This window comes from Carcharhinus amblyrhynchos, chromosome 26 (assembly GCF_965287045.1).
Source record: "Carcharhinus amblyrhynchos chromosome 26, sCarAmb.v2.hapA, whole genome shotgun sequence".
Classification (NCBI taxonomy): Eukaryota; Metazoa; Chordata; class Chondrichthyes; order Carcharhiniformes; family Carcharhinidae; genus Carcharhinus; species Carcharhinus amblyrhynchos.
Window position 1 is genome coordinate 38,187,630 of NC_137349.1, and position 26,123 is coordinate 38,213,752.

Here is a 26,123-nt window from a genome sequence, read left to right on the forward strand (position 1 = left end):
TCTGTTCTCTGACCCTGATGGTTTCATCACGGAGATTTGAGCTCAAAAACCAAGGTTGACACCTGATTACGGTGCTGAGGGAGTGCTGCACTGTTGGAGCTGCTGCCTTTCAGCCGAATTGAGGACCTTCCCACCCAAATCCAGAAGGTGGTACTATTTTGAGAAGGGGGAGAGGTTCTCATTGGTGTCCTGGCCAATATTCATCCTTTAGTCAACATCACAAAGGGCTAGGTCATCTAATCGTTATCACGTTGCTGTTTGTCGGACTCTCTTTTGTGCATGTTGGCTGCCGTGTTTTGTACGTCGCAACACTGATCGCGAGCTGAACTTCCACCTTCCACCTTTACCTTATTGAGTTTTTTGAGAAGGTGACCAAAGAGGTGGATGGGGGTAAGGCAGTTGACGTGGTATATATGGATTTTAGTAAGGCGTTCGATAAGGTTCACCATGGTAGGCTTCTGCAGAAAATGCAGATGTATGGGATTGTGGGTAATCTAGGAAATTGGATCAGGAATTGGCTATCAGATAGGAGACAGAGGGTGGTGGTTGATGGTAAATATTCATCATGGAGTTCGGTTACGAGTGGTGTGCCTCAGGGATCTGTTTTGGGGCCACTGCTGTTTGTAATCTTTATTAATGATCTGGATGAGGGTATAGTTGGGTGGATTAGTAAATTTGCTGATGACACCAAAGTCGGAGGTGTGGTAGATTGTGAGGAAGGGTGTCATAGTCTGCAGGGAGACTTAGATAGGTTGCAGAGCTGGGCCGAGAGGTGGCGGATGGAATTTAATGCGGAGAAGTGTGAGGTAATTCACTTTGGTAGGAGCAACAGATGTGTCGAGTATAGGGCTAACGGGAGGACTTTGAATAGTGTGGATGAACAGAGGGATCTAGGTGTATGTGTACATAGATCCCTGAAAGTTGGGAATCAAGTAGATAAGGTTGTTAAGAAGGCGTACGGTGTCTTGGCATTTATTGGTAGGGGGATTGAATTTAGGAGTCGCAGCGTAATGTTGCAACTGTACACTACTCTGGTGCGGCCGCACTTGGAGTACTGTGTGCAGTTCTGGTCCCCACATTACAGGAAGGATGTGGAGGCTTTGGAGAGGGTGCAGAGGAGGTTTACTAGGATGTTGCCTGGTATGGTGGGGAGGTCCTATGAGGAGAGACTGAGGGATTTAGGGTTGTTTTCGTTGGAAAGAAGGCGGCTAAGAGGGGATCTTATTGAAACATATAAGATGATTAGAGGTTTAGATAGGGTGGATAGTGATAGCCTTTTTCCTCGGATGGAGAAAGCTAGCACGAGGGGGCATAGCTTTAAATTAAGGGGGGGTAGCTACAGGACGGATGTCAGGGGTAGGTTCTTTACTCAGCGGGTGGTGAGGGATTGGAATACCCTGCCTGCTGCAGTTGTAAATGCGCCTAGTTTGGGGGCGTTTAAGAGATCTACGGATAGGTTTATGGACGAAAAGGGATTGGTATAGGCTAGTGGGTCATTGTTTTTGTAACTGGTCGGCGCAACATCGTGGGCCGAAGGGCCTGTTCTGCGCTGTAATGTTCTATGTTCTATGTTCTTGCTGGTGGAAGCAGGAGCAGGCTGTGTCCAGATCCACCAACCCCCCTCCCAACTGCTCCCCCCCCCCCAATTCCCCCACCCACCCCTCCAGTCTACCTCGCTTGCTTTCAGGCAATTAAATTGCCCCAAGTCACATTGGGAAACAATAGGCCAGTTGGAACAAGTGAGTTGACCCCCCATTGCGTACATTTAACAAGGCTCTTAACCAGCCCAATGGGTACGTGCCTTTGAGAGGGGAGGGGTGGCAGAGGGTGGGCGGGAGAGGGGTGGTAGGAGGGGAAGCCCGTCAATGTCTGTGAAATTCTTTGGGAAGTTCTGCGGGTGTGAATGGGGGATGACGAGTGTCTCTCTTTAATGACCCTCAGAGCCAGGACTGGAGTAAACATGATGAGAAGCTCTTACAGGCCGTGGACAACAGCGACCCTGAGAAAGTGGCTTCGCTTCTCAACAAGAGAACCCTTCTCACGACGAAGCTCGACACCGAGGGGCGATCAGCGTGAGTCCCACATTCTCTTAAATCAAAGCAAAATACTGTGGATGTTGGGATCGGACCAGATTCCCACATTTCCCTTCCTGTTTCTGATTATTGAGTACTTTATGCACCATCGATGGGTTAAAGAGACAGTGGAAGATTATCTCCTGGTTTTAGCAAATGGGAATAAGGTTTTCTCTGTGATTTCTGACATCCCCAATCAGGTTTTTGTGTTTGAGAAGTTTCACTTTTCCCCGGTTTTATTAATAAGCTGTTTACGAGAGGGAAAACAGAGCAGGAATGGAGTGGCTTGGGATTGTAGTGACTGTGCTGGGATTGCCATCAGTGTCACTCTTCATTCTCACCTCCGCACTGTTCACAGGTTAGCCTGAGGATGCTCTGCTACCCTGGGGTTGGTAGGTACAACCACCATTTTTTTGGGCTCTTCCCCAGTTCTGATGGTGACTGGAAACATTCGGAACCATCTGTGCTTTCATCCACCGCCCGGTGCTCCATACCAGCACCACTTCGGTTAGAACGGGCAGTCAGGTTTCCAGAGCCCTGGAATTCCACTGGGATCTGTCTAGTCTCCGGCTGTGGCTCCAGCAGAATGGGTCGAGATGCAAGAGGTAGTTGCGGTTAATACTGTCCTCCACCACCGTCCCCCCTTGGAAGGAATCTAATGGACGCCTGTTCTTTATGAGGTGGCGATGGGCCTGGGGTGAGGCCAAAGCCAGTTAGTGGGGGTGGAGGGGTCGGAATTTTGTGCTGGGCAGAGACTCCCCGAGACAGAGGGGTGTTGCTCCTGAATCTCAGTCAGAAGATGGTGGCTGGCAGACTGCAGTAAGTTCTGTGGAGCTCTGGGTGGGATTTCCTCTTAGCACTGCTGCCCCACAGCGCCAGTGGCCCAGGTTCGATTCCCAGTTTGGGTCACAATCTGTACAGTGTGCACGTTCTCTCTGTGCCTGCGTGGGTTTCCTCTGGGTGCTTCAGTTTCCTCCCACAACCTGAAAGACATGTTGGTTAGGAGCATCAGCAATGTTAAACTCCCCCTCAGTGTACCCAGACAGGCGCCGGAGTGTGGCAACCAGAGAATTTTCACAGTAACTTCATTGCAGTGTTAATATAAGCCTACTTGTGACACTAATAAATAAACTTTAAACTTTAACTCTCTATGCCAGTGTTCAATGGGCTCGATCCTGACTCTGTGATGGTGTAAATGGGTGATACTGATACTATAGCTCATTCGACAGTCCTTCCCCAGTGAAGCCAATGGGAAAGTGGGAAACTGAACTGTCCGTTTATAATGACCCGTTTCCCACCCTGTCACAATCCAGAATCAAGTCCCACTCTCAGCAACATTAACAACATGCGCAGTAATACACTTCCATGGAATTCTGTTTTTACAAAGACATTTGTTAGGTCCATTCAGTCATTTGAATAGATGAGGGACGGTACTGATACGAGTTTTAAAATGGTTTTCTTTTATTGAGCAGAACTTAAAAGGATTAACATGACAGAGGCGAAAATAAAAGCAAACTTGGAGACTGGCTTTTACTGCCAGCCCCTGTACTGAACTTGAACGCACTGAACACATCTCGAAAACAAAACACACTAAAATCCATACTATATGTCAACCCTTATCTTGCTATTGGCAGTGTCACTCACAAGCTGTCTCCGTCTTACAAAAACAATCCCTGCAGTTGCTGTTACGTTGTTGTTTGCCTGCAGTGTGTACCCTGCAGGAATGCAGTCAACTTGCAGCTAACCCATCATGCTTTCTGAGTCTACGTGTCGTCAAGCCAACTACAGTTGCTAAGCTTAGCAGAATTAGTTGCATAGGCAGAAATATCTTAAAATGAAGTTTTTGCATAGCCCTGAAATAGGGCTAAGCATACATTTAAAGCCAGGATAAACAAACAAACAAATAAAATAGGTGACACTGGAATACAGTATGGACACAGTCGGGTTAAAGGTAGCCATGACCCGCCCTTCCTAGTGACAGACAGGAGAGGGACTAAAAATCTAATTATTGCCACACTTCTACCTGGCGCTGCACAAATTTAGGATCGCTGGGGATTCAGGGGATATTTGACAAATGGGTAACTGGGTCACCACATCCTCATCAAGGTCTTGACATCTTTCATCGTGTGGAGCAAAGAATTGAACACAATGCCTGCTGGAGGCCTAACCAGTGTTTTACAAAGAGTCAGTGAAACTTAGTTGTTTTAATACGTTGTGTCTCTGCCATTAATTCAGCACCTCTGAACATCTCTACCTTAGGTACCATCTGGCAGCGATGAGAGGTCACGTGGACTGCCTGGAGGTCATCCTGGCACACGGAGTGGATGTCACCGCACTTGACGGCTCAGGTAAGCAGCTCACATTCAAAGGGAGGACTCTTTTCCACTGAGATGGAGCTGTAATGTTTAGGGGATCAACCTCCGAGAGCGAAAGAAGTGGGGTTTCCTCTTCGTCACCAGAACAATTAGGTGTTCCCCTCGAGTCTCCGCAGATATTACACCCAAGTTCTGCTGGATAATGTTATTAATTCAAACAGTGCAAAAAGGGGCTTTCGGCCCATCAAGTCTGCACTGACAACATCTACCACTAAAGTCGGGCTAATCCCTTTTCCCAGCACTGTCCCATACCCTTGAATGTTATGTTTCGAGCTCTTATCCACATACGTTTTAATGGTTGTAAGGTTCTGGCCTCCACTACCTTCCCAGGCAGTGCATTCCAGACTCCCACCACCCTCTGAGTGAAAAATTGTTTTCTTAAATCCCCTCCGAATCTCCTGCCCCTCACCCTAAAACACCACCTCCTTGTGATTAACCCCTCAACCAAGGGGAACAGCTGCTTCCTATTCAATCTTATACCCCTCAATCATAACCCCGCTCAGCCTCCTCTGATCATAGAATCATCGAACCCTACAGTGCAGAAAGAGGCCCTTTGGCCCATCGAGTCTGCACCGAACACAATCCCACCCAGGCCCTATCCCCATATCCCTACATATTATACCCACTAATCCCTCTAACCTACACATTCCCTGGACACTAAGGGGCAATTTCTTCGCATGGCCAATCAACCTAACCCACACATCTTTGGACTGTGGGAGGAAACCGGAGCACCCGGAGGAAACCCAGGCAGACACAAAGAGAATGTGCAAACTCCACACAGACAGTGACCCGAGCCAGGAATGAAACCCAGGACCCTGGAGCTGTGAAGCAGCAGTGCTAAACACTGTGCTACCGTGCTGTCTGTTCTAGAGAAAACAATCCAAGCCTATCCAGTTTCTTCTTATAGCTCAAATGCTGTCTCCCAGGCAACATCCTGGTACGTCTCCTCTGTACCCCCTCTATTGCAATCACATCCTTCCTATAGAGACCAGAACTGCGCACAGTACTGCAGCTGTGGTCTAACAACCCTCTGTATGGCTCCAACATCCAGTATGAATTGGATTAGCCACATATATACTGTGGCTATGAAAGCAGATCAGAAGCTAGGAATCCTGCGGTGAGTAACTCACCTCCTGACTCCCCAAAGTCTGTTCATCGTCTAGAAGGCACAAGTTAGGAATGTATTCCCCACTTGCCTGGATGGGTACAGCTCTAATAATACTCAAGAAGCTCAACACCATCCAGGACAAAGCAGCCGCTTAATCACTGCCCCTTCCACAAATATTCACTCCCCCCACCACCGACAGACAGTGGCAGTTGTGTGTATCATCTACAAAATGCACTGCAGGAACTCACCAAGATTTCTCAGGCAGCACCTTCCAAACCCACAATCACTACCAGCTTGAAGGAAAACAGCAGCAGATGTCTGGGAACGCCACAACTGGAAGTTCCCCTCCAACCCACTCACCTCCCTGACTTGGAAATATATCCTTTATTGTCACTGAATCAGAATCCTGGAATATCCTCTCTGACAGCACTGTGGGTGTATTTACACCTCAGGGACTGCCGTGGTTTAAGAAGGCAGCTCATTACCACCTTCTGAAGGTGAACTGTGGATGAACAATAAATGCTGGCCAGCCAGTGACGCCCACATCTTGTAAATGAATAAAAATTTATACAGTAAAAGATTCAAGCTAGGAGCTGTACTCAGTCCCATATTAGAACATAGAACATTACAGCGCAGTACAGACCCTTCGGCCCTCGATGTTGCACCGACCAGTGGAACCAATCTAATGACCCTCTAACTACACCTACCCCATCTCAGTTTATCTATCTGTATTTATCTGGTTTCAATCTAGGGTTGAATGCATTACATTTGGCAGCGAAATATGGGAACCATCAGTGTGTGAAGAGACTCCTTCAGGTAAGAGCTCTCTGAGATAATTCTTGATCATGTTTAAACATGAGGGCAAAACGGCAATCTATTAGTATACTGAGATACACCGATTGCAAATCACAACCAAGCTTCAATACCAGAATGAGTTTGGATCACAAGCTGGTCTGGATATAAGGCATTGTCACACTGTAGACTGGGCCACAATATTAACGATGTGGAGATGCCGGCGTTGGATGATAAGAGGTCTCACAACACCAGGTTAAAGTCTAACAGGTTTATTTGGAAGCACTAGCTTTCGGAGTCTCAGGCTCTTTCTTCAGGTGAGTGAGGAGTTGTGTTCACAAACAGGGCACATATAGACACAACTCAATTTACAAGATAATGGTTGGAATGTGAGTCTTCATAGGTAATCAAGTCTTAAAGGTACAGACAATGTGATTGGAGAGAGGGCCAAGCACAGGTGAAAGGGATGTGTATTGTCTCCAGACAGGACAGTTAGTGAGATTTTACAAGCCCAGGCAAGTCATGGGGGTTACAGATAGTGTGACACAAACGCAAAATCGCGGTTGAGGCCGTTCTCGTGTGTGTGGAACTTGGCTATCAGTCTCTGCTCAGCGACTCTGAGCTGTCTTGTGTCGTGAAGGCCGCCTTGGAGAATATTTACCCGAAGATCAGAGGCTGAATGCCCGTGACAGCTGAAGTGTTCCCCAACAGGAAGGGAACACTCCTGCCTGGTGATTGTTGAGCAATGTTCATTGATCCGTTGTTGTAGCGTCTGCATTGTCTTGCCAATGTACCATACTTTGGGACATCCTTTCCTGCAGCGTATCAGGTAGACAACGTTGGCCGAGTTGCAAGAGTATGTACCACGTACCTGGTGGATGGTGTTCTCACATGAGATGATGGCATCCGTGTCGATAATCCAGCATGTCTTGCAGAGGTTGCTGTGGCAGGGTTGTGTGATGCTGTGGTCACTGTTCTCCTGAAGGCTGGGTAGTTTGCTGCAGACAATGGTCTGTTTGTGGTTGTGTGGTTGTTTCAAGGCAATAAGTGGGGGTGTGGGGATGGCCCTGGCAAGAATTTCGTCTTCATCGATGACAGGTTGAAGGCTCCGGAGAAGATGTCGTAATTTCTCCACTCCGGGGAAGTACTGCACGGCGAAGGGTACTCTGTCCATCGTGTCCCGTGTTTGTCTTCTGAGGAGATCAGTGCGATTTTTTTGCTGTGGCACATCAGAACTGTCGGGTGCCTTATCCTGTTCTTATGAGGGTGTCTTTCAGCGTCTGTAGGTGTCTGTTTGATCCATGGACAACTCTCCAGAATCGGTTGCATTCTTGGACACACACATCTCCATCAAGGACGGTCACCTCAGCACCTCACTGTGCCGCAAGCCCACAGACAACCTCACGATGCTCCACTTCCCCACCTTCTACCCTAAACACTTTAAAGAAGCCATCCTGTATGGACAAGTCCTCCATATGCACAGGATCTGCTCAGATGAGGAGGATCGCCGCAACATACGCTGAAAGACGCCCTCATAAGAACAGGATATGGTGCTCGACTCATCGATTGACAGTTCCGACGCGCTACAGCGAAAAACCACACCGATCTCCTCAGAAGACAAACGCGGGACACGGTGGACAGAGTACCCTTCATCGTCCAGTACTTCCCCGGAGCGGAGAAGTTATGACATCTCCTCCGGAGTCTTCAACCTGTCATTGATGCAGACGAACATCTCACCAAGGCCATCCCCACACCCCCACTTCTTGCCTTCAAACAATCGCACAACCTCAAACAGACCATTGTCCGCAGCAAACTACCCAGCCTTCAGGAGAACAGTGACCACTACACCACACAACCCTGCCAAAGCAACCTCTGCAAGACATATTGGATCATCGACATGGATGCCATCATCTCACATGAGAACACCATCCACCAGGTACATGGTACATACTCTTGTGACTCAGCCAGTGTTGTCTACCTGATATGCTGCAGGAAAGGATGTCCCAAGGCATGGTACATTGGGGACACCGTGCAGACAACAGATGAATGAACACCACTCAACAATCACTAGACAGGCATGTTCTTTTCCAGTTGGGGAACACTTCAGCAGTCACGTGCCTCTGATCTTCGGGTAAGCGTTCTCCAAGGCAGCCTTCACAACACACGACAACGCAGAATTGCTCAGCAGAAACTGATAAGCCAAGTTCCGCACACATGAGGACGGCCTCATCCGGGATCTGGGGTTCATGTCACACTATCTGTAACCCCCACAACTCGCCTGGGCTTGCAAAATCTCTCTAACTGTCCTGTCTGGAGACAATACACATCTCTTTAACCTGTTCTTAACCCTCTCTCCACTCACATTGTCTGTACCTTTAAGACTTGATTACCTGTAAAGACTCGCATTCCAACCATTATTTTGTAAATTGAGTTTGTGTCTTTATATGCCCTGTTTGTGAACAGAACTCCCACTTAGGCTTACTTTTGTACAAAATAGGCTTCCTATTTGTGACTAATAAATAAACCTTAACTGCATTCGTCACAGTATCTCAGTGAAGGAACCATATTTTGTTGCTGAGTCCCTACCCGTGTCTGATTTGGAGTGCAGCATTCCGGGGGAGGGGAGCGATTCTCCCATTGCAACCTGCAATTTCCTGGCGGGTCGGGTTGGGAGATGCGGGGTGGGGGGGTCGGGGACTGCCTCCCGTCAGGGGGATTCTGCCTCCCAGGGAGTTCAGCAGGGGAGGGGGGTGTCTGTCAGGGTGAGGGGGTGGGGGGATTGCCACTGCAGGGGGCTGAGCATCGGACTGCTCTAGGGTCGGGGGGAGGGTGTCGGGGCTGGTCTGGGAATTGTCATGGGGGCTGCGATTGGGGGGGTGGGGGGGAGGTTTGCTGCTGTAGGGACAGCACTGTGGGTTTCCTAGACTGGCCAGTGATCGAGCTGGTCAGCAAACGGGGAGTTTGACAGAGTCACTGTGCTTGCGCAGAGTTCCAGAACTGTCAGGCTCCGTGCGAATAGGCCCCCATGTCCTGTGTTTTTAATATTCACGGGACCTGTGCAGTGCAAAGAGTGGGGAGATTCAGGTCTGAAGTTGCACTGACAAAACAGTCGTGAACTAGAGCAGTTTTCTCACCAATTCAGCACTTTTGGGAGAATTGGCCCCCAGATATGAACTTTCTCCAGCCTGAAGAGTCGGAATGACTCTCTTACCTGTTTGCACAGAGCTCTCGGAGTTGGCTCAGCTGATATCCAGAAAGTAACAGTATTAGTGTGTTACCTCCAAGTCATATATCAGGTTGACAGAGCACTGGGACCCATGCTCACAGTGCCAAACCTCTGTAGGGGTCACAGAGACTTTAAGGGCCTGTTAAATGGATTAGCAGCCAATATTTTATTAACGTGACAATGTCACAGAATTGTCTTCAAGGATCATATTGGTGTACATGTGGTATTAGAACAGAATAGAATCCCTACTGTGCAGGAGCAGGCCATTTGTCATAGTGAACCTGCACTGACAATAATCCTTTCCAGCCTTATCCCTGTAATCCGTGTATTTACCCTGCTAATTGCCCTGACACTAAGGGGCAACTTAACACGGCCAATCCACCTAACCCGTACGTTTTTGGAGTGTGTGAGGAAGCTGGAGCATCCGGAGGAAACACACGCAGATACGGGGAGAATGTGCAAACTCTGTCACTCGAGGCTGGAATTGAACCTGGCTCCCTGGCGCAGTGAGGCAGTGGTGCTGACCGCCTCGCCACCACGCCGTCCGTTGGGCATAACCCAGAGTAGAACTCCAATATGGAGCTGGATATTAAACGAAGGGACATACAGTCACTGCTATTATAACCTGGAGGCAGATTCAATAGTCGCTTTCCAAAACGATGGAATAAATTCTTCAAAAGGAGCATTTTGAAGGGCGAGGGGAATGAGCAGAGGGGTTGGCACCAATTGGATAGCTCTACCAAAGAGGCTGTCCAGGTGGAGTGGGCTGGACAACCTCCTTCTATGCTGTATGATTCCATGAACATAACTAACATGATAATAATGTTTTTTCTCTTTTCATTCACAGGTTTTAAGTCGGTCCGCCTTGTTGTCCAACGAGGGGCATACACGTGATGGGTCGTACTTGGGCTGCTCTTGATTGTTCGAGATTGGCCTAGTGCTTCATGTCGTTAGTGTGTGCCTAAACTGGACCAGACACTGGGCAACACGACAGCTCAGTGACTATCACTGTTTGCTGTGCAGACACATGGATTTGGGCCGGTGTCTGTGGGAGTTTGCGCATTCTCCCCGTGCTTGCGTGGGTTTTCTCCGGGTGCTCCGGTTTCCTCCCACACCCCAAAGATGTGCTAATAGGCTGATTGGCAGTAATAAATTGTCCCTAACTTAGTCTCCCTCAATGTGGATGGCCATAAAACAATAGATAAGGGTCAAGGGTGGGGGGGGGGGGTACTGGTAGTGTTAAAATGGCGGCGCGGGCTTGTTGGGCCAAAGGGCCTGTTTCCCGGGCTGTTTTTGTTCTTTGTTCTTAATTGTGAAGTGAGCCATGATTCCTGAGGGATCCGTGTTAGAAATACGCAAACTTCCCTGATGACTCGAAAGCGGAGAAAACCTCCGTTGAATGAATCTGACCAGCATTTTCAAGGCGGGTTTCCCTGAGTGTTTAACAGGGACTGTACTCGTGGGCAAGGAAAGCTAGTGCTGCTTGGGCAGGGATTTTGGGTGCGTATCATGGGGGTTTTGCAGGGTTGTAACAGGGTTATCGGTGAGAGGACCTAAACCGTTTGCAATGCTGGGCTACATCTGCCGATGGCCACAAGCTGGTCAGGGGAGAACCAGGGAACTCCAAACTTCCCCCTTCCAGCCGGATGGGAAATTTCAGTGTTACAGTGAAGGGAGAGAGGTGCGGGTGAGACAATTATGGGGGCATGGTGAAGGGAAGAGGGAAATGAGTGCGTGAATAGTGGGCAGATGGGGTAGATTTTCATCCTACATTGGAGATGAGAGAAGATCGAGGGGGTGGAATTGGTGGATAAAAGCAGCTATTCCAAAGGAGGGGGAGTGGAGTTCTCCCTAAAGTTGGTCAATATTTATCTCAAAATCAACTGACTATATCGGATTGTTATCACAATGCTGCTTGTTGGAACATACTGCGTGCACAAGTATTTCCTTTATCACAACGGGGGTTACACCTCCAACTTACCTCATTGGCTGTAAAGTGACATCCTGACATTGTGAAAGGTGCTATATAAATGCAAGGCTTTCTCTCTTTAGGAAAAATGCCCAGTGAATGCTCTGGATAATTACGGAAGGATTGCATTACACCATGCAGGTTAGTAGCTCTCAAAACTGCCGTTATCTTCCTTCAGTCTGCCTAAGTGTGTTGACAGCGAACTTGCAGAGTGACAGGTTTAAGGATAGTAACTGTAGGGTCCCCAGGACTGTATACAAGAGCGGTGGGGGAGGGTGCAATTTGGAGTAGCACCACAAATAGGACAGCGTGTCATCAGAACCCTGGGTCATCCCCTCTATCATGGCAATGGGGGCAGATTATACCCCAGAACTGCCTTAACTGGAGACCATGCAGACAGAAATGGAGCTGGTGTTTTGTGAGCATGAACCTCACATTGAAGGCATCCTTAGGTTGCGTAGCAGAGGTCATAATATGATTGAAGTTTATATTCAGTTTGAGGGAGAGAGGAGTGCATCCAAGACTAGAATTTTAAACTTAAAGTAAAGGCAATTACGAGGTCATGAAATCAGAGCTAACTAAAGTGAACTGTGGTAAGGGATGGATCAACAGAGGTTCGATGGCAGACGTTTAAAGGGATATTTCAGAATAAATGGAACAGACACATTCCAGTGAGAATGAAAAATTCCACGGGGAGGGCCCATCACCTGCGGTTAACTGAACAAGTTAAATACAGTATTAAAGAAAAGTTTATAATTGCACAGAGGGCTGACAGGTCAGAAGACTGGAAAGAATATAAAGAACAGCAATGAATGGCAAAAAGATTACTAAGTAAGGAAAATTTAGAGTACGAGAGAGAGCTAGCTAGTAATATTTTTACAATCCCAACCTTTACAGACACTTGCTTCTAATTCATGCGTTCATATTTAACATGTTCCTGAGATGTTTGCAGGTCTGATTCTGATTGTGGTACAGGAGAATTGATTGTGATCCTAATCCTGGATCTCTGAGTGCCATTGGCCTCATGAAAACTTTGAGGATAATGCATGCTGGGTTGTGTTCTCATCATCAGGGTTCGAAGGTAAGTCCTGGAAGGGGTTGCTTGTTGTTAGGGGCGATGTGGATGGGTCCGGAGGGTCAAGCATTGACTCAACCAAGATTACAACTGATCTACCTGTTCCGGGATCAGGATCAGAACCAGTGCCCATGTACCAAGATCAGAATCAGTGCCTGTGTACCAGGATCAGAACTAGTGCCCGTGTACCAAGATCAGAACCAGTGCTCTTGTACCAAGATCAGAACCAGTGCCCGTGTACCAAGATCAGAACCAGTGCCCGTGTACCAAGATCAGAACCAGTGCCCGTGTACCAAGATCAGAACCAGTGCCCGTGTACCAAGATCAGAACCAGTGCCCATGTACCAAGATCAGAACCAGTGCCCTTGTGCCAAGATCAGAACCAGTGCCCATGTACCAAGATCAGAACCAGTGCCCATGTGCCTTTCCAGTCTTTTCAGTTTTTATTTCAGTCTTCCAGCATTCGCAATATTCTGCTTTCGTTTCCTTCAGAGTCTTACAAATTGTAATAAAATCACATCTCATTGTTTTAAACGCCAGAGAATATCAGTCCATTTCTCTTCATTGACACAGATAGAACTATAGAAAATTACGGCTCAGAAACAGGCCTTTTGGCCCGTCTTGTCTGTGCCGAACCATTTATTGCCTAGTCCCACTGACCTGCACTTGGACCATATCCCTCCACACCCCTCACATCCATGAACCCCTCCAAGTTTTTCTTAAATGTTAAAAGTGACCCCGCATTTATCCGACAGCTCATTCCACACTCCCACCACTCTCTGTGTGAAGAATCCCCCCCGTAATATTCCCTTTAAACTTTTCTCCTTTCACCCTTAACCCATGCCCTCTGGTTTTTTTCTCCCCTTAACCTCAGTGGAAAAAGCCTACTTGCATTCACTCTATCTATACCCATCACAATCCTATACACCTCCATCACATCTTCCCACACATCAGCTTAATGACCCTTTGCTTTTTTTGTTCTTTTGTGGGATGTGGGCATTGCTGCCAAAGTACCTATTTGTTTCCCATCCTTGCTTGCCCCTGAGGGCAAGTAGGAGTTCACCACATTGCTGTGTTGCTGGAAATACATGTAGACCAGACCAGGTAAGGATGGCAGATTTCCTTCCCTAAGTGACATTACTGTCCAACAAATCAAATCAAACCAAATCATTTCCTAAGGGACATGATGAGCTAGATGGGTTTTTACAACAATCAATGTTGTTTGCCATGTTCACTGTTTCTGAGACTAGCTTCTGGGCCTTTGGATTAGTAGTCCAGTAATAATACCACTAGACCACCATCTCCCCTGAGGTAACTTCCCTAGAGTACTCATTACTCCAGTTGTAAATTCAGTTACATAAAGCGATGGCGTGCAGCCCTACATAATTGCAGCAAGACTTTTTCAGTGCAAAGTTCATTCCCACAGCTGCACTACACAACTTTCTTTGTAGAGTCTCCATGACTGGAATGGTGTGCACTTGATGCCACTGATTGTGAATAATCAAACTAGTAGATGCAATGCCAGAATGTCAAAATTGGTCAATGAATGAGCAGCTGATCCATATGAATGTATTGCCCCCAATCCCATGTGTCTTAATTTTATGTAGCAACTTTTTATGTGGCATCTTATCGAACTAAAGCTAGAATGTACAACACTCACTGGTTCCCCTCATCTACCCTGCTAGTTAGATCCTCAAAAATCCCTGGTAGATTGAGGGCACAGGTTTAAGGTGCAAGGGGCAAAGTTTAAAGGAGATGTACGAGGCAGATTTTTTACACAGAGAGCGGTGGGTGCCTGGAACTTGTTGTCGGGGAGGAAGTGGAAGCGGATACGTTAGTGACTTTTAAGGGGCATCTTGACAAATACATGAATAGGATGGGAATAGAGGGATATGGTCCCCAGAAGAGTAGGGATTTTAGTTAAGTCGGGCAGCGTAATCGGTGTAGGCTTGGAGGGCCGAAGGGCCTGTTCCTGTGCTGTAATTTTCTTTGTTCTTTATTTGCCAAACATGATTTCCCTGTCATAAAACAATGTTTATTCTGGCCAATTAGAAAATGACTTTCTTAGTGCCCTGTTACAGCTTCCTTAACAATAAATTCCAGCATTTTCCTGATGGTTAAAGTCAGATTAACGGGCCTGTACTTTTGTTTTTGCTCTTTCCTTTCCTGAGTAGCAGCGTGACATTTGATTTGATTTATTATTGTCACATGTGTTGGAATACAGTGAAAAGTATTGTTTCTTGCACGCTGTGCGCAAAAAGCATACTGTTCATAAAGTACAAAGGGGAGAAGGAAAGGAGAGAGTGCGGAATATAATGTTACAGTCATAGCTAGGATGTAGCGAAAGATCAGCTTAATAAAACGTAAGTCCATTCAAAAGTCTGAGTCGATTGGCATGTGATCTCAGACTTTTGCATCTTTTTCCTGATGGAAGAAGGTGGAAGAGACAATGTCTGGTGCGTGTGGGGTCCTTGATTATGCCGAGCAGCAGGAAGTGTGGACGGAGTTACTGGATGGGAGGCTGGTTTGTGTGATGGATTGGGTGCATTCACGACTGTTTGCAGTTTCTTGCGGTGGTGGCCAGAGCAGGGGCCACACCAAGCTGTGCTACATCCAGAAAGGATGCTTTCTGTGGTGCACCTGTAAAAATTGGTGAGAGTTGTAGCTGACGTGCTGAATTTCCCTTAGCCCCCTGAGAAAGTAGAGATGTTCTTTCTTAACTGTAGCGTCAGTGTGAAGACACAGGGACAGGAATTTCCAATCCACTTGCATTTGGGAATTTTAGAAAATCACAGCCAATGCATCTCTGCAGCCAAGCTTTTTAGTATACTAGGATGAGGGCCAATAGGAGATTTGTTGGCTTTTGGTCCTATTAATTTCCCCATTATTTCATTTGTGGTAATATTAATTACTTTAAGCTTCCCGCTCTCATTAGGTCTTTGTTTCGGTATGTTATTTCTGGCACGTTTTGGTGTTTTCTATTGTGAAGACAGACACACTAAATATTTATCTCTGCCATTTCTGATTTCTCATAGACAAGGGGATTAAGGGTTATGGGGAGAAAGCAGAAAAGTGGAACTGATCCACTTCAGATCAGCCATGATCTTATTGAATGGCGGGGCAGGCTCGAAGGGCTAGATGGCCTACTCCTGCTCCTATTCCTTATGTTCTTATGTTCTTATTTCCTTAATCCCCATAATGGGCTCTGTTGGCATAAGGGGATGTAGGAACAAGGGCAATGGTTGGCATGGGGGCCGGAGAGGTCATGGAAATTGGGTGGAAAGGCAAAACTTGGCGCAGTGTCATGAAGGGCCGTGGGGAGTAGATGAGAGGGTGAGACTTGGCACAGGGGCAAGAGGAGGACCATTTATTATCTCTGTTTAAAAGGTTCTCTCGTGCACACTTCTCTGGATCATGCTTTTTAAAAGCCTGGCCCACTGCGAGTGAGTAGGAGATGCCTATTGCTGCAATGGAAGTGGCTAGATCGTGAACGCTGGCTGTGATCTATTGACAGGAGTATCCAGAATCCTTTAAACGCATCCCTGAAAATCAGGCAGCTCAGGAATGGAATCCATCACTTAGGGCCATTCACCATTTATAAAGGGCTCCAAAGTGAAACTAACTTGATGAAAATTCCACCCCATGTCCAATTCTATTGTATTAAGGACCCTCCTCCACAGAACATCCTGATTGTAAGATTAAAATCATAGATCCCTTCCGGTGCAGATGGAGGCCATTCGGATCATTGAGTCCACACCGAGAACAATCCCACCCCGGCTCTATCTCCGTGATCCCAACTATTAACCCTGCTAATCCCTCTAACCTATGCACCTGGAACACTAAGGGGCAACTTAGCATGTCCAGTGCACCTAATCTGCACATCTTTAGACTGTGGGAGGAAACCGGAGCACTCAGAGGAAACCCATGCAGACACAGGGAGAACGTGCAAACTCCACTCAGACAAGCTGGGAATCGAACCAGGTCCCTGGAGCTGTGAGGCAGCAGTGCTAACCACTGTGCCATTGCGCTGGTATGGCTCCAGGGTTAATCAGTTAATTACTGATTAACCCTGTCACCGTCGGTTAGCTAGACAGTTGGTTCGTGATACAGAGTGATGCCAACAGCATGGGTTCAATTCCCATATCGGCTAAGGTTATTCATAAAAGCCTGCCTTCTCAACCTTACTCCTCACCTGAGGTATGGTGACCCTCAAGTTAAATCATCACCGGTCAGCTCTCTCCTTCAAGGGGAGAGCAGCCTATGGTCACCTGGGACTATGGTGACTTTACCTTTACACTGAAGAGATCAAAATGACTTTGTCCCTGGTTGGTTTCACCATGTATTCTTCAAGCCTGTAAGGCTGTCCATGATCTCTTGGTCCAAGCTCTTTCTGCTGATTTGAATCCTCCTGGATATGCATTATGACCAGTCCATTTGTACTGGGATCAGAACCAATCCTCCTGTAGCAGGATTAGGTGAGATTAAGTTCCTATGCATTCAAACAGTTGAAGAAAAGGACAGTTCTTTTTGCTAACTACACACGACGTTAACGGGCGGCTGGTTCAGTTAGGCTGACACTGTGAGCTGTGGCCATATCCTGTGTGTTTTCATTTTGCTCTCTCTTGTTGCAGCTATGAGTGGGAGCTTTTCCTGTGTTCAGACTCTGTGCAACTTCAAGTCTCCTCTGAATGTCCATGACGATGTAAGTGACACTTCTTACCCGCTCGCCGTGATTTCATTCACAGCCAGAAGGAAAAAAAACGGCAAAATGGGAAAATAAGAATACTGGTCTGAACTGATTTTTTTCCTTCTGGGTGTGTGAGGTGGAGGGTTAACTTCTTTTGTTCATTGGTGTTAGATTAACAATGCATCAAAATAATGCAGACGTTAAGTCTTCGGGTGCAGATATACGAAAAACATCTTTCAAACTTAAAAGGTGGAAAATTAAAGTTCCCTTGTCGCGGTAATTATTGCCGTAATCTCCGAAGTACCCCAAAGATACGCTGGAGAACCCAACCTGGGAGACCCCAGGTAAGGATTGTTACCTGCGATAATCAAGCTGCTTTTGTACAATTACTGACATTGGGAAATGTGAGTTAAATTGCAAACTTCAGACAAACAGCAACTGTTACCCAAGAAATGTTAGAAGAATTAAAACCACTTCTAGCCTCTTGATAACTATTATACTGACCCCACCTCCAGGCAAACTTCACAGAACTCACCAGGTGCTCTGGTTTCTTCCCACAATCCAGATTAGGTGGACTGACCATGCTAAATTGCCCCTTAGTGTCTGAGATGTGTAGGTTAGCTGCATTAACCATGGTGAATATGTGGGATTATGGGGACAGGGCAGGGGAGAGAGCCTGGGTAAGACACTCTGGCAGCAAGTTGGTGCAGACGATGGGCTGAATGGCCTCCTTCTGCACTGTGGGGTTTCGGTGATTCTGAGTCCTCACCCTCCCCAAACCCCTCTTGGACATCCAACCTCCCTTGAACAGGACCAACCCCTGACTTACCCCAACCCCTGAAAGTGGAGTGGAGGGGGGGGGGGGGGGCGGTGTTCAAGCTTCCTCCACCACTCTGACCTTCACTTCTTCCCCCACCCCTCACTCAGGTCTTCCCCACTTCACCCCCAGGTCCAACTGCTGACCTCTGTCCCTCCCTAACCCAGACATGACTATCGACATTCCCCCTACTCAGGCGCAACCTGACCTCCCCCGCTCCCCACCCCCCCCTCCCAAGTCGTGCTCACTTACCTTATCCTACCTTTTCCCAGAGACCATTAAATTTGGCTAGACCTGTACACATTCCTGGTTTACAGCAGCGATTGCCATAAAGAAGGGGTGTGACTTATTTACCTGCCACTGATTGGCCTTTGCCGGTAGGCCCTGGAGATCTCATCCGGCCTGAGTTAGAAGCTTGGGCCAGATAGAATCACCTGGATTTCCGGGTAATCACAAGAGGAGCGGCAATCCCACTGCTTCGGAAGTTACGGCACATTTTATTTTAGATTAGAGAGTTATTTATCAGATGTGTAAACAGTGACGCCTTGATATTATTTTTATATTGATTCCTGGGATGTGGGTATTGCTGGCAAGGGCAGCATTTATTGCCCATCCCTAATTGCCCTTGAGAAGGTGGTGGTGAGCTGCCTTCTTGAACTGCTGCAGTCCGTGTGGTGTAGGCACACCCACAGTGCTGTTAGGGAGGGAGTTCCAATATTTTGACCCAGTGACAGTGAAGGAATGGCAATACATTTCCGAGTCAAAATGGTGCCTAACTTGGAGAGGAACTTGCAGATGACGGTGTTCCCTTGTCCTTCTAGATGGTAGAGGTTGCAGGTTATCATTGGTGACTGATCTTGCAAGGGTTATTTCTGGTTATTTTAATCAACGTTGGGTGTGTGTCTGAAGACCACACCAAAATCTATGTGTGCTTGGCTCTAATAATGTTTGAGGCTGGTGTCCTAGTGACCAAATGACCTGGTTAACCAGTAATCCAGTTACCCCATTACCAGGTAACCTGATAACTCGGTGACCCAATAACCAGCTGCCCTGTCCACACGGTAACCTGATGACTCAGTGTCCTGTTGAACTGGTGATCTGATGCCTCTGTGTCTGGTGTCCCCGCGTCCCGGTGTATGTATGGTGATTCAGTGCACCCGAAATCTCCAGTGCCAATCCTCACAAGTACATGAGGTCAGTGGGGAAGTTTCTGGCAGGGATTGGGGTCAGGAAAAGGTGGAATTCTCAGTGGAATGTGTTTGGTCCGGTTGGTGACGAAATCAGTGAGCCTTTTTGGTGACATTTAGAATGGCCAATCTCTCCCCTTAATTGGAGTTGGGGGGGGGCGGGGGGGTCAAAAAAATACTTCCTAAAGGTAAAACATCTTTGGCATTCAATGCTCGGTTCCCGAGTCTTGTTTGGCTGGCTGGCATTGCTGGGTGTATCACCCTGCCAACGGATAGTGAAGATACCGGTGCGCAAGTCCCTGACCCTGATGATCGCTCCTCTATTGTTGTTCTGTTTGTTTAAACTGAAGGGACTGCAGGGAACTAGAGCACAGGGCCCTATTTTACCATTGTAACGGGCACGAAAATGTGATAAAGTCGGGTGTGAGGCCATTATCGTGATCCGCACCCGCGTCCGTGCAGATGGCCACTTCACCGAGACCCGGGAATGGCTGAGATTCGCTTTGCACCCAAAACGGGCGCAATGACGATTTAAATACATTTGCATGCATTTCAAGTGAATTAATGAACTGCCGGCCCACCTCTATCAGTATTTCCCCCTTTGCCGCTGCGTTCGCCGATCTGGGATCGCGCCGTAATGAACCTGCTGAATAAAAGTCTGAATCGGGCGATCCAGCCGCTGAAGGGAAAGTTCAGAGCTTCCAACGTCTCCCTGACTCAGATTGGCGGTGGGGAAGAGGAGGGAGACGGGTCAGATCATTCTTTGGTTGTGGGGGGGAGAGGGGAGTAAGGCCAGATCGTTGACTGGTGGCGGGGGGGGGTGCTGGGTGGCACAGTGAGCGTCGATCGTTGTCTGGTGTTTTGCGGGGGGGGGGAGGCATATTGTTCTCTGGGGAGGGTGGGAATGTGAGACCAGAACATTCTCTGGGGTGGTGTGTTGGGGGGGGACAGAGATGGGTAAGATGTATCTCTGGTGGAGGGGAGAGGCCCGATCGCTCACTGGTGTGGGGGAGGGGCAGATGGATCTCTGGTGGGGAGGGGGGGGGGCGGGGAAAGGGGGTCCGCTGCCACCCTGCGGGCGATCGTTGGGGGAGGAGAAGCGGCGGAAGGGGCAGAGATTCGCGTTTGATCTGGATAGCCGGGGGTGGGGGGGAGGCGGATAAAGGGGGCGGTGATGTCTGTGGGTAGTGGGGGGGGGGTGGATAAGGGGACAGTGATGTGTGTGGGTAGTGGGGGGGGTGGATAAGGGGACAGTGATGTCTGTGGGTAGTGGGGGTGGGTGGATAAGGGGACAGTGATGTGTGTGGGTAGTGGGGGGGGTGGATAAGGGGACAGTGATGTGTGTGGGTAGTGGGGGGGGTGGATAAGGGGACAGTGATGTCTGTGGGTAGTGGGGGTGGGTGGATAAGGGGACAGTGATGTCTGTGGGTAGTGGGGGGGTGTGGATAAGGGGGCAGTGATGTCTGTGGGTAGTGGGGGGGGTGGATAAGGGGACAGTGATGTCTGTGGGTAGTGGGGGTGGGTGGATGAGGGGGCAGTGATGTCTGTGGGTAGTGGGGGGGTGGGTGGATAAGGGGACAGTGATGTCTGTGGGTAGTGGGGGGGGTGGGTGGATAAGGGGACAGTGATGTCTGTGGGTAGTGGGGGGGGTGGATAAGGGGGCAGTGATATCTGTGGGTAGTGGGGGGGGTGTGGATAAGGGGGCAGTGATATCTGTGGGTAGTGGGGGGGGTGTGGATAAGGGGACAGTGATGTCTGTGGGTAGTGGGGGGGGTGGGTGGATAAGGGGACAGTGATGTCTGTGGGTAGTGGGGGGGGGGTGGATAAGGGGGCAGTGATGTCTGTGGGTAGTGGGGGGGGTGTGGATAAGGGGACAGTGATGTGTGTGGGTAGTGGGGGGGGCGCGTGGATAAGGGGACAGTGATGTCTGTGGGTAGTGGGGGGGGGTGGATAAGGGGGCAGTGATGTCTGTGGGTATTGGGGGGGGTGTGGATAAGGGGACAGTGATGTCTGTGGGTAGTGGGGGGGGTGTGGATAAGGGGACAGTGATGTGTGTGGGTAGTGGGGGGGGCGCGTGGATAAGGGGACAGTGATGTCTGTGGGTAGTGGGGGGGGTGGATAAGGGGGCAGTGATGTCTGTGGGTAGTGGGGGGGGTGGATAAGGGGACAGTGATGTCTGTGCATAGTGGGGGGGGCGTGGATAAGGGGGCAGTGATGTCTGTGGGTAGTGGGGGGGTGGATAAGGGGGCAGTGATGTCTGTGGGTATTGGGGGGGGTGTGGATAAGGGGACAGTGATGTCTGTGGGTAGTGGGGAGGGTGGATAAGGGGACAGTGATGTCTGTGGGTAGTGGGGGGGGGTGTGGATAAGGGGGCAGTGATGTCTGTGGGTAGTGGGGGGCGTGGATAAGGGGACAGTGATGTCTGTGGGTAGTGGGGGGGGTGTGGATGAGGGGGCAGTGATGTCTGTGGGTAGTGGGGGGGGTGTGGATGAGGGGGCAGTGATGTCTGTGGGTAGTGGGGGGGTGGGTGGATAAGGGGGCAGTGATGTCTGTGGGTAGTGGGGGGGGTGTGGATAAGGGGGACAGTGATGTGTGTGGGTAGTGGGGGGGGTGGATAAGGGGGCAGTGATGTCTGTGGGTATTGTGGGGGGTGGATAAGGGGGCAGTGATGTCTGTGGGTAGTGGGGGTGGGTGGATAAGGGGACAGTGATGTCTGTGGGTAGTGGGGGGGGTGGGTGGATAAGGGGGCAGTGATGTCTGTGGGTAGTGGGGGGGGTGGGTGGATAAGGGGACAGTGATGTCTGTGGGTAGTGGGGGGGTGTGGATAAGGGGACAGTGATGTCTGTGGGTAGTGGGGGGGGCGTGGATAAGGGGGCAGTGTTGTCTGTGGGTAGTGGGGGTGGGTGGATAAGGGGACAGTGATGTCTGTGGGTAGCGGGGGGGGGTGGATACGGGGACAGTGATGTCTGTGGGTATTGGGGGGGGGTGGATAAGGGGACAGTGATGTCTGTGGGTATTGGGGGGGGTGGATAAGGGGACAGTGATGTCTGTGGGTAGTGGGGGGGGTGGATAAGGGGACAGTGATGTCTGTGGGTAGTGGGGGGGGTGGATAAGGGGGACAGTGATGTCTGTGGGTAGTGGGGGGGGGTGATAAGGGGACAGTGATGTCTGTGGGTAGTGGGGGGGGTGGATAAGGGGACAGTGATGTCTGTGGGTAGTGGGGGGGGTGGATAAGGGGGACAGTGATGTCTGTGGGTAGTGGGGGGGGGTGGATAAGGGGACAGTGATGTCTGTGGGTAGTGGGGGGGGTGTGGATAAGGGGGCAGTGATGTCTGTGGGTAGTGGGGGGGTGTGGATAAGGGGGCAGTGATGTCTGTGGGTATTGTGGGGGGTGTGGATAAGGGGACAGTGATGTCTGTGGGTATTGGGGGGGGTGTGGATAAGGAGGCAGTGATGTCTGTGGGTAGTGGGGGGGGTGGATAAGGGGACAGTGATGTCTGTGGGTAGTGGGGGGGGTGGATAAGGGGGACAGTGATGTCTGTGGGTAGTGGGGGGGGGTGGATAAGGGGACAGTGATGTCTGTGGGTAGTGGGGGGGGTGTGGATAAGGGGGCAGTGATGTCTGTGGGTAGTGGGGGGGGTGTGGATAAGGGGGCAGTGATGTCTGTGGGTAGTGGGGGGGGTGTGGATAAGGGGGCAGTGATGTCTGTGGGTAGTGGGGGGGTCGTGGATAAGGGGACAGTGATGTCTGTGGGTAGTGGGGGGGGTGGATAAGGGGACAGTGATGTCTGTGGGTAGTGGGGGGGGTGGATAAGGGGGCAGTGATGTCTGTGGGTAGTTGGGGGGGTGTGGATAAGGGGACAGTGATGTCTGTGGGTAGTGGGGGGGGGGTGGATAAGGGGGCAGTGATGTCTGTGGGTAGTGGGGGGGGGGTGGATAAGGGGGCAGTGATGTCTGTGGGTAGTGGGGGGGTCGTGGATAAGGGGACAGTGATGTCTGTGGGTAGTGGGGGGGTCGTGGATAAGGGGACAGTGATGTCTCTGGGTAGTGGGGGGGGGTGGATAAGGGGACAGTGATGTCTGTGGGTAGTGGGGGGGGTGTGGATAAGGGGGCAGTGATGTCTGTGGGTAGTGGGGGGGGTGGATACGGGGACAGTGATGTCTGTGGGTAGTGGGGGGGGGGTGGATAAGGGGGCAGTGATGTCTGTGGGTAGTGGGGGGGGTGTGGATAAGGGGACAGTGATGTCTGTGGGTATTGGGGGGGGGTGGATAAGGGGACAGTGATGTCTGTGGGTATTGGGGGGGGTGTGGATAAGGAGGCAGTGATGTCTGTGGGTAGTGGGGGGGGTGGATAAGGGGACAGTGATGTCTGTGGGTAGTGGGGGGGGTGGATAAGGGGGACAGTGATGTCTGTGGGTAGTGGGGGGGGGTGGATAAGGGGACAGTGATGTCTGTGGGTAGTGGGGGGGGTGTGGATAAGGGGGCAGTGATGTCTGTGGGTAGTGGGGGGGGTGGATAAGGGGGCAGTGATGTCTGTGGGTAGTGGGGGGGGTGTGGATAAGGGGGCAGTGATGTCTGTGGGTAGTGGGGGGGGTGTGGATAAGGGGGCAGTGATGTCTGTGGGTAGTGGGGGGGGTGGATAAGGGGACAGTGATGTCTGTGGGTAGTGGGGGGGGTGTGGATAAGGGGGCAGTGATGTCTGTGGGTAGTGGGGGGGGTGTGGATAAGGGGGCAGTGATGTCTGTGGGTAGTGGGGGGGTCGTGGATAAGGGGACAGTGATGTCTGTGGGTAGTGGGGGGGTGGATAAGGGGACAGTGATGTCTGTGGGTAGTGGGGGGGGTGGATAAGGGGGCAGTGATGTCTGTGGGTAGTGGGGGGGGTGTGGATAAGGGGACAGTGATGTCTGTGGGTAGTGGGGGGGGGGTGGATAAGGGGGCAGTGATGTCTGTGGGTAGTGGGGGGGGTGGATAAGGGGGCAGTGATGTCTGTGGGTAGTGGGGGGGGGGTGGATAAGGGGGCAGTGATGTCTGTGGGTAGTGGGGGGGTCGTGGATAAGGGGACAGTGATGTCTGTGGGTAGTGGGGGGGTCGTGGATAAGGGGACAGTGATGTCTCTGGGTAGTGGGGGGGGGTGGATAAGGGGACAGTGATGTCTGTGGGTAGTGGGGGGGGGTGGATAAGGGGGCAGTGATGTCTGTGGGTAGTGGGGGGGGGTGGATAAGGGGACAGTGATGTCTGTGGGTATTGGGGTGGGTGGATAAGGGGGACAGTGATGTCTGTGGGTAGTGGGGTGGGTGGATAAGGGGACAGTGATGTCTGTGGGTAGTGGGGGTGGGTGGATAAGGGGGCAGTGATGTCTGTGGGTAGTGGGGGGGGTGGATAAGGGGGCAGTGATGTCTGTGGGTAGTGGGGGGGTGTGGATAAGGGGGCAGTGATGTCTGTGGGTAGTGGGGGGGGGTGGATAAGGGGACAGTGATGTCTGTGGGTAGTGGGGGGGGTGGATAAGGGGACAGTGATGTCTGTGGGTAGTGGGGGGGTGTGGATAAGGGGGCAGTGATGTCCGTGGGTAGTGGGGGGGTGTGGATAAGGGGACAGTGATGTCTGTGGGTAGTGGGGGGGTGTGGATAAGGGGACAGTGATGTCTGTGGGTATTGGGGGTGGGTGGATAAGGGGACAGTGATGTCTGTGGGTATTGGGGGTGGGTGGATGAGGGGGCAGTGATGTCTGTGGGTAGTGGGGGGGGTGGATAAGGGGGCAGTGATGTCTGTGGGTAGTGGGGGGGTGGATAAGGGGGACAGTGATGTCTGTGGGTAGTGGGGGGGTGGATAAGGGGACAGTGATGTCTGTGGGTAGTGGGGGGGTGTGGATAAGGGGACAGTGATGTCTGTGGGTAGTGGGGGGGGTGTGGATAAGGGGGCAGTGATGTCTGTGGGTAGTGGGGGGGGTGGATAAGGGGACAGTGATGTCTGTGGGTAGTGGGGGGGTGTGGATAAGGGGACAGTGATGTCTGTGGGTAGTGGGGGTGGGTGGATAAGGGGACAGTGATGTCTGTGGGTAGTGGGGGGGGCGGTGGATAAGGGGGCAGTGATGTCTGTGGGTAGTGGGGGGGTGGATAAGGGGGCAGTGATGTCTGTGGGTAGTGGGGGGGAGGTGGATAAGGGGGACAGTGATGTCTGTGGGTAGTGGGGGTGGGTGGATAAGGGGGCAGTGATGTCTGTGGGTAGTGGGGGCTGTGGATAAGGGGGCAGTGATGTCTGTGGGTCATCGCTCTTGCTTTTCGCCCCCGCGCCACTTTCTCCACTTTCTTCGGCCCGGGAATGATCTGACACAGGCCGCTATTCCAAATTTTTTTCTAACTGCACAGTTCAGAGCTCCGATCGTTTTGGGTGTACTAAGTCCCGCCCACAGCGTGAATGGGAGCCACGATTTTTTTTTACGACGAGTGTGTATAGGGGTGCCTGAAAGCAGATTTCCAAGTGGGATCTGCATTACACCCAGATTCAGCGCTTAGAATGAAAATGGTAAAATCAGGCCCTCAGAGTGTTGGCTCATTACTGAGCATTTCTCCCAAATTCAGGGTGTGAATGCATTGCAAGGACCTTTGCCTTATTTGTCCACTTATTTGGCTGCCCAAAAGTTGAGGATCTGGTAGGAACTATTAAGCAAGAAGCCAGGTTGTTAGCTCCCTATAGAATCTCTACAGTGCAGAAGGAGTCCGTTTGGCCTATCGAGTTTCTGACAGTGCACCTTATCCCAGTAATCACATGCATTTACTCCACTCATCCCCCCAGCCTTCAAATCTTGGGGCACTACGAGA

The 26,123-nt window shown here is 50.3% G+C and overlaps 1 protein-coding gene across 7 annotated transcripts in view; it reads left to right on the forward strand.

The window, feature by feature from the left end:
• LOC145358777 (ankycorbin-like) overlaps positions 1-26,123 on the forward strand; it is a 123,007-nt gene that overhangs the window by 41,087 nt on the left and 55,797 nt on the right. For all 7 annotated transcript variants that reach the window (XM_080213055.1, XM_080213049.1, XM_080213056.1 and 4 more), the window contains 5 exons: positions 1,942-2,072; positions 4,332-4,420; positions 6,307-6,371; positions 11,626-11,683; positions 17,249-17,319. In XM_080213055.1, coding sequence (XP_080069181.1) covers positions 1,942-2,072; positions 4,332-4,420; positions 6,307-6,371; positions 11,626-11,683; positions 17,249-17,319 — 414 coding nt within the window. The remainder of the gene's footprint in view (positions 1-1,941; positions 2,073-4,331; positions 4,421-6,306; positions 6,372-11,625; positions 11,684-17,248; positions 17,320-26,123) is intronic.